The sequence below is a fragment of the Carassius auratus genome, unplaced genomic scaffold (genome assembly GCF_003368295.1).
Source record: "Carassius auratus strain Wakin unplaced genomic scaffold, ASM336829v1 scaf_tig00215213, whole genome shotgun sequence".
NCBI classification, from domain to species: Eukaryota; Metazoa; Chordata; class Actinopteri; order Cypriniformes; family Cyprinidae; genus Carassius; species Carassius auratus.
Window position 1 is genome coordinate 21,200 of NW_020527989.1, and position 8,748 is coordinate 29,947.

Here is an 8,748-nt window from a genome sequence, read left to right on the forward strand (position 1 = left end):
TTCAGTGACGCCACTGGCGGTTTCAGGAATTGCCAACATTTCCCATGATGCAATCGTCTAATTTTTATGTCCCACTGTACAACTCAGTTTTTTAATAACTCAGTTCATAATATCATGTAACAGATGTTATTGAAAGACCAGTGTAATCACGAGTTAGTTTTTGTTTGTTTGTTTTTGGAAACGAAGTATCATTTAAATGGATAAATTATGTAAAAGGTAGTCTACATATTTATCGGTCTTAAAATGTATAAATGTATTTGAATCAGTATGCATTTCCAAAGTTTGTTGAAATACCTTTATATTTAAACCTCTGAAATTCATCAGACACATAATGTAATCAGTGATTTTTGAAAAGGGTTTATTCTTACCAATGCACAGATCCAAGCAGTGAAACAAACTCACGTCCATAACAATGTCATACAAATATCATTACAAAATTTCTACAGTACAATATATATTCTTTGCATGATCCAAAATATTGGTGGCCCCTAGAAATGATTACTTTCTTTATTTTAATCTTTCTTCAAAATTAGATTATAAAATAAAAGTCGAAAAAAAATCACTATAAATTAAATTGCTCTCATACCAGAAAAGGGAGCTTTTGAGCAAAGTTTGACTTCATCGTTACATTTTCTTAATTTCCACACATAGAACTATACAGCAGTTGGTGCAGTCTGGGGTGGGGACACAATGTTTAGATTATTGACATTTTGTACTTCACAAAAAGAAAACAAGACAAAAAAATAAAACCATTAAAAACGTAAAACCATTAGATTCATTACTGTGCAATCTCCAAGTCTCGTGGCCTTATTTATACCCCCACCCACCCCAAAAACTCAAGTTTAACTTCAAGGCATTACAGTATATACTGCATTTATATTTCATAAATAATGAATGTTCACATATATTAGGGCCAGGTTACTTCCATTTTATCCCAACATGAAGTACCCTATTTGAGTGTCTACTATCGGATATTTCCTCGAATAAAAAAAAAAGAAAAAAAAAAAAGTTTTACATTCTTTTACAAGGAGACAGTAACTGAAATATGCCTTTTAGCAAGGATATTCACCAGCAGCCGAATGGATTACAGTGAATTGCTCTATTATTATTATGAAACATGGGAGCCTGAACAGCGGAGAAAGGCATACAAAAAAAAAAAAGAAAACGGCAAAGAAAAAAAAAAACAGTAAACATGCCTCCTGAGGTCTCTACAACATAAAATATTCAAGTAGAAAATTACAACACATAGCAGCATTCACAAGTGTAAAACGACACACTTAACATTCATAATATCTGCCTACATCTGGTTTCTTTCTTTGTTCTTTACACTTTTTCAGTCAGAAGAGCATCTGACCTCTTTTATTGGTTACAAATGTAAAACAGCTGGAATGTGACAGACAGACTGAAGAAAATAAAAACACCTTGCAGAAATACACTGGCACGACACAGACTCACAAACACCTGACAGTATCCCGTGGCGTTCAGATTGAAAAAATCTTCTTACAGCCTTAAAGGTCTGACCTCTCAGCTGCTTCGGTTTAAATCCATGAAAGAACCATTTCACCGGCTTCCAGATGAGTATGAAGATCAGTCTCGTCTGTCTGAGATGGCAACTCTGAAGCACAAAGTTTTTAATACCTTAAATCCTCACCCTCTGGGATACATTCAGGCATTTTAAGGCTTGCTACTGTTCACATGAGGGACACAAATACTGCCTCCACGAGCACTGAACTGTCCAGGATTATACACAACACGGGACGTTTTTTACACTTCATGCAGGAGGTAAACGAAACTAAATAAAACAAGTCACAAAAGCAATACGTGGATGGAAAACACGTCACCTATTGTGTATGTGTGGAAAAAATGCATTACTAAAACTAGTCTATTTAAGGGGTGCTAGAAAAACAGATTGCTCATTGGGCCACCAACATGCACAAAATCAAACAACTAAACATCCAGATTAACCCGATCGGTCAAAAAAAAGATATCACAAGCATCTTCAAAATCATGCTCGGAGCAAACGAAGCAAAAAGAAATCACTGATGTCTTAAAAATGAACAAAATGTGTGTTTAGGGTTCACTCGTTTGGATCCATGTCAAGCACGCTGGAAATCAGAAAGTGAGACTGAGGAACATTAAAGCCTCATACAGAGCAATAGTTCAGATTTTTCAGACATATTCACTGTGTTAATTTGGAGTCTTCCCTCTCGCTTTGTGCATGCTAACTTAATTTATCAAGATGAATTAAGAAAACTGAAAAATAAAATGATGCAGTCATTCAGGTTTTTACTCCCTCATCTTCGCAGATGAAAACCCTTCACTATCAATGATATGAGAGGACTTACATTTCTAGAGTAATGCTGTGTTACCTTTTAGACGGAGCCCCTAAAATATGGTACGTTTTTAGCATTTACTGTCTTTAAATGTTTACCGTCTACTGCTGTGCATAGTTGGCACACAAAACACGGTCTGCACACTTTCATGCAGTCGAGCTATACCCTACATCAACCCATGCATAGGACTTACGCTTTGCGTCCAAGTTGAGATTTACGTCACCCCCACCCCTCTAAATGATACAGTCCAGAAAATAAACTAAACCTGTGTTTTAGAAGCTTTCAGAGCTTGTCTCCAGGCACTTTCCTAATGTCAGGAGTGCTACACTACAGAGTTTACACATATCTTCGCTGTTTTATTATTATTTTTTATTTTTTACCCCTGGATGTCCCGTTACATTAATTGCCCTGGTGAATGAACGCTAATGATGTTTTTAGTTTTTTTGCCCTCATGGCTGATTGTTATGACATGATGAAAAAGCTTTCTTCCCTATTTTGGTTTGGCTTGGCGAGGTGTGGTCGACTAGCGCCTCAGCTAACACTTCCCTCCCACCCCGTCTACAGGGGTCCAGTGGGCCGTATGGCTCCCACCCCTGCTAGACCACCCTTCCCCCCAGGTAAAGGGCAAAGTATGCCCTGGGTATTAGAGGTTCCCATCCTCTCCTATAGTGAATAAGCTGCAGAACAAGAGAGAAAGAGATCAGATTAGAATAATTTTTTTCATGTACAGTATCAGTAGTGTAAACACCCCTTCAAAAGTTTGGGATCAGTATGATTTTTAATGTTTCTTAAGTTTTTTTTTATTTGTTATATTAAGGCTGTATCTATTTGATCAAAAATACAGAAAAAGTTGGAATTTTATAAAAAATTATAGCAATTTTATATTTTAGTATACCTTCAAATATAGTTTATTCCTTTGAAGCACAGCTGAATTTTTAGTATCTCAATCAGTATATAAGAATATTTTCTAAAGGATCATGTGACACTGAAGACTGGAGTAATGGCTGACGAAAATTCAGTTCTACCTCACAGAAATAAATTCTATTTTAAAGTATATTAAAACCGTTATTCGAAACTGTAATAATATCTCACAATATTACAGTTTTTTCTGTATTTTGATCAAATAAATACAGCCTTGATGAGTATAACAGACTCCACTTAAAAAAAAAAAAAAAAAAAAAAAAAAAAAAATTCCTTAGGACTTTTACTGATCCCAAACTTTTTAAACGGCAGTGTAGATATCAATAACATATCACAATAATGATCACTCATTGTTCATTTATGAATCCAATTTAAACAACAACAAAAAGTGTTACTACTATTATTATTATAACATTATCCAACTATTAGCCAAATTTTGTTCATGAAACCAAATTACTAATGTAACTTAGTAATTACTGGCCACAACCTCTGAACGATGTTACGGTGCACACAACACATTTTCTTTTATATATCGTAATACACTTTTAACAACTGTGAATGCTTGCTAAATTTGAGTAGAGGAAATACACACATTTTTAGCAAACATGAATAAACACTTGTTCACGGAAATGTACCTCTTCAATCAGGTAACATCTACACCCCATAGAAGGCTGCAAGTCTTTCTTTGAGTGGAAGAGGAAACTGGTCAGAAAAGTGTCTCCAATTCTCGTCTCCAACCTGGTTCTTAAACCCATGCAAGATCTAACAGGGAACACACACTTGAGTACAAAGCATGCATCCAAAATCATCTCGAAGGCTTTCCCAACTCCCAGACTCGCATCAAATATTTTATACAGTGCTCTACCTTGTAGAACATTTCTCGAAGATCATCTTTTGGGTTCATCCAGGATGCTACGGCATCACAGAAAAATATAAAGTCCTACAAAAACGGCAAAGAGAACAAAGAGGCTCGTTTTCAACTGCGGAAGCATTCAGAGAGACATCATTGAGAATAACGTGTCGTACCTGCACCACACCACCAGGGTTGACCGTGATCATGGTGCAGATTCCTCTGAACGCAGAGTCTTTTTCTTCATTGTCTCTTATATTGCGAAGAGAGGTGCACCTAGTGAAGGGAAGAGCCAGTTTTCAAATAACAAGCCTGTGCGGTTAGTTTCGCATGTGGATAAACACATAATCAACACAATATCATGACTACCACCTCAGAGCACCTTGAGACTAGCAAACGTTTTGAAATCCCAGAGATTGGTCAATCGAGTGTCTCTTTACAAACAAAACATTATTTTGCTGAAACCGAAAAGTAGTTCAGTTTGTTGCTGACCATCCCATTCTACTCTTGTTAATATTATTGGTTCTTAATCATATGCAATCTGCCTTCTTTAGTAATCTTTAGCTGCTTTTTGTAGTAAATTAACCTACTTGCATCAATTCTTTAGAAGACAAATACAATGTCTATATAGCACCATGTATTCTGTTAAACTAGTGCAAATTTTGGGGCAGGCATTCTGGGATTGAATCATGCTGCTAAAAGACTCCGCATCTAATGGGGAGGAGAAATGCTTTTCAAAGAAGCTTTTCCATTTCTCATTTTATCCATTTAACTAGCGCTTCCGTTTCCTGAAACCAGCAAAGCATTTGATATTACCCCATGCACTCAATTAGTAGTTAGATAGCGACAATAAAAAGACGAAAACAGAAGTGAAAACTGAAATAAATCAATTGAGAATACATGAAGGTGCTACTGAGGCAAATTAAACGACAAGACCTAGAGGGACAGGGTTAGTCACATGGTTGGCAATGATTTAGACTGAATCATACAGAACAGAGAGAAAGGTAGAGTGAAAGAGAGGGATACCTTCTCTCAGATGTCTTGAACAGGCCTTGTCTTTTCCACAAGATAATCCAAATAGTATGCTAGTGGAATTTATGCTTCGTTTACAAAATTCTGTATGTTTCTATACTGACGTGAGGTGTGAAGAAAAGCAGGAGCCTTTTCGAGGACACTGGGACAAGGTTTGGAGAGAGACTGAGCGAGTGAGAGAAAGAGAGAGAGAGAGAGAGAGAACCATAGGGAGAAAAGCCAGAAGATAGACAGAGAGAGGAAATGAATGAAATAAAAGATTGAATAATACACACCAGGGTCTTATAAACTGCTGTAGCATGGGTGCCACCTCTTGAGGACAAACGTAACCAAGACGACCAATTGTTATTGCTAAGGTAACGCAATCACGGTTATACAGCACCAAACGCCAACCAAGACATGAGCGAATGAGGGGGGGAGGAGAAAACAAAAAGAAACAAACAAACAAACAAACAAACAAACAGACAACTCAGAAACAGAACTCAACAGAATCTGTGTATGAGAATAAACACAAGATTCACTAGTGCTCTTCACAGCCCCAGACTACAGGGTCAAATGTAAAATATGACACTAAAAAAAACATAGATCTCGTTTAAGGGAGGAGTCTTAGAAAACACGGCTCCTCTACGGGTTACAGAGAAACGTTCGCCAGATTCATGTAGCGTTTGCACGTGACCGTAATATGAGTAGTGCATATTCCTTTCCCCCAAATTCCCTGGATTACAGATTGCAGACTACAGAAAACAATCTTGTTTTCTAAGATTTTCTCCCTTAAACTCACAAAAATTTCTTCAGTAGAACAGAAAAGTCTTGTCTTTCTTTCGGTCTCTTTGGTTTTCGTTAAGAAATGCATATTACGCCAAGCGAACTACATGGAGAGGACTAGATTCCACCGGGATCTTAAGAGGCACAGAGGAGAGAGACCTAAGTTTAAGAGACACAAAACTATGCAACATTCTCATTAAAGACAGGCATTTATGAACAGTCCAATGAGACATGCAGAAAGCAGATGATTGGCTCATTAGAGAACGCAGTTCAGTGCAGGATGAGCTGATTCGAAGAGTCTGAAACAGTTAAGCACTGTTTCACCATTGTTACATTAATTAGCAATTAAATATATAATCAAATACTCACAAATTATACTCAACATCATAACACTAATGATGTTAAACCTGCACTATAAAGAAGAAATACACTACTGTTCAAATGTTTGAGGGGTGTAAGATATTGCAAGAAGTCTCTTATGCTTTATTTGATCAAAAATACAGTAATATGTTCAACATTATTACAATAAGGTTTTCAATTTTAAAATGTAATTTATACCTAAGTTTTTTTTTAAGCAGCCATTACACCCAAATCAATGTCTTATTATCATAATTCAATGTTGAAAACTTAAGCGGTGCTTAATATTTTTGTAGAAACGTGGTACAGATTTACATTCCTAGGTGTAAAAGATTCTTAGGTGTAAAAAAGTATTTACTGTTACATTTGATCAATTAAATATATTATTTTGCTGAACAAAAGTATTAAATTACTTAATCCTTCCTCAACCCAATCTTTTGAACAGTGGTGTGTTAATTCTCAAACTTATAACTGACTTACAATGGTCAGTATGGATTTGCCTATGCTACATGCCTTGCTTCTAAATTTTAAAAGGACTTAGTCTTTGCAACATGAATAATCAAATTATCAGCAATCCTGCATCAAACGTTAGCCGTCCTTAACTAAACAACATTCAACATCTATTGGCAGATATGCATTCACATTGAAAAAGAAAAGTAAATAAAACAACAGAAATAAATCGACAAACAGGAACACATCTACAAATAACCTTGTTTCTGTGGGAGTATGTTATGAGCATTACACTTCAACCTCATTAAAAAAAATAATGAAAATCAATGTCGGCAGCCATTACGGCTCAGGCTAGAGATTTAATTTGAGCAGTCCAATCAGAGTGGAGTGTAACTGGGGAATAATTTGCGAGGTACAGGTGCTATACATTCATCTAAACACCACAAAACAGATTTAGATCTGAGTTCTGATTTTTCTCTGAATTAAATAGGGGGGAAATTGACTATTTAAGGTTCAAATCTTCAAATAAAAATGTTAAAATCAAAAGACATCAGGTCTTAATATTCCTCTCAAGGTTGGTTTACATTTGGCATTGTTTATAATATCTCACTGACTGATGCTTGTAACCTCATTACTCGCTAACATGGAACTCACTGTTTTATTAATCCACTTCAGTCAGTACCACGGCTGGACTGTTACAAGGTCTGTTATATTCATATTTAATGACAGGATATGCTGAGGGAATGGACTTTTTATATAAAAAGAAATGAGCATACAATTGCCCCTACTCTTATTATTACCCAGTTACCCAGAATACTGTGCACAACTATCCAAAATCCTTTACCAAACCTTGTAAGGTCCACTTCCTGGAGTTTGAATGGAGATTAATAAGCACTGCAGAATGGGGATCGGGAGAGTTTGGGAAAAGGATAGGGTGGAAACCTCTTGTGAGGGGTCAGCCTGGTCTAACACCCCTCAGATGGTACCTGTATTCTCCAGCAGTGTCTTGGGTGTGTTGGGTCTGTTTATGATCTCCACAAGCTGCTGTAAAACCATCGGTACATACGGCTGCATCTCAGAACCTGGGCAGAGAGATAAGTAGCATGTTAACCTTGAAGGTATGATGAAATGAGAGAAATTACTAACTGAAGATGAGGATGAAACTCCCACCCATTTGAATGGATATTTCTCCAATGGCCCATGTGGCATTGTTGCAGACTGATATCAACTCTGGGTTCAAGTTTGTGCCTAGGATAGGCATGAGGTTAGCTAGAGAGGAGAGATTCGCACAAACAAACAGACAAAAGGTTAAAGTGCCTGATGGACAACAGGGATGGATCGAACTGAGAAAGTGTCAGCGAGTGTGTTTATAACTGCATACCGATGCAAGGTTTGACATGCTGGAAGCAGGCTTTGGTCAGATCTCCCAGCAGAGCAAAAGAACTCTGGCGAACCTCTGGCATTTTATCCTGAGAAAACACAGTCTTCAAAGGATTAGCACTGTCGCATTATATTTCTCACAGCTGCTTGTCCACAAATAAATCGTTTTGGGGCTTTGCATTATTTGCAGCTCTCGCTATTCATCTGCAGCAGGCAAATGCAAATGCGGTTCTGTGCATGTAAAGATTAAATGCTAAATCCAGAGGGACAAATACATTTATACAGAGAAGATGTTGTCTTCTCCACCTCAGTCGTTACCTAGATACTGTAAAAAAGGCCACACGCAGGTTATATTCATTTGGCTAAGCTTCCCCTGCAATACACCACACTCAACGCACACGCAGCATCCATCCTGTGAGCCAATCAGGACTACATGCAGGATGCGAAAGGTCAGCGGTCCCGCCCACAGAACGGAGTTAGAGCGATCGGGAAAGCGGACAGATGCGAGCTGCACTGTAGCGATTTATATTTGCCAAAGTTGTGTGCGTGCCTAAAAAGTGAGTAACAGTCTGCTCATCAATTGCTTCCTATATTGCTTGTGAACATTGAACTGCTTTGAGTGTTTATAAATTAATGCATGCGATTGACAAAGACGAACTC

The 8,748-nt window shown here is 37.3% G+C and overlaps 1 protein-coding gene across 1 annotated transcript; it reads right to left on the reverse strand.

Annotated features, from left to right (window-relative positions):
- Positions 1–337: 337 nt before the first annotated feature.
- On the reverse strand, positions 338–8,370 carry LOC113094015 (transportin-1-like). The gene is made up of 8 exons (XM_026259641.1): positions 8,090–8,370; positions 7,879–7,977; positions 7,695–7,790; positions 5,412–5,487; positions 4,281–4,380; positions 4,120–4,194; positions 3,890–4,016; positions 338–3,010 (listed from the first exon to the last, which is right to left on the reverse strand). The coding sequence occupies exons 1-7, from the start codon at positions 8,169–8,171 to the stop codon at positions 3,909–3,911; spliced, it is 636 nt and encodes a 211-aa protein (XP_026115426.1). The 5' UTR covers positions 8,172–8,370; the 3' UTR covers positions 338–3,010; positions 3,890–3,908.
- Positions 8,371–8,748: the final 378 nt, after the last annotated feature.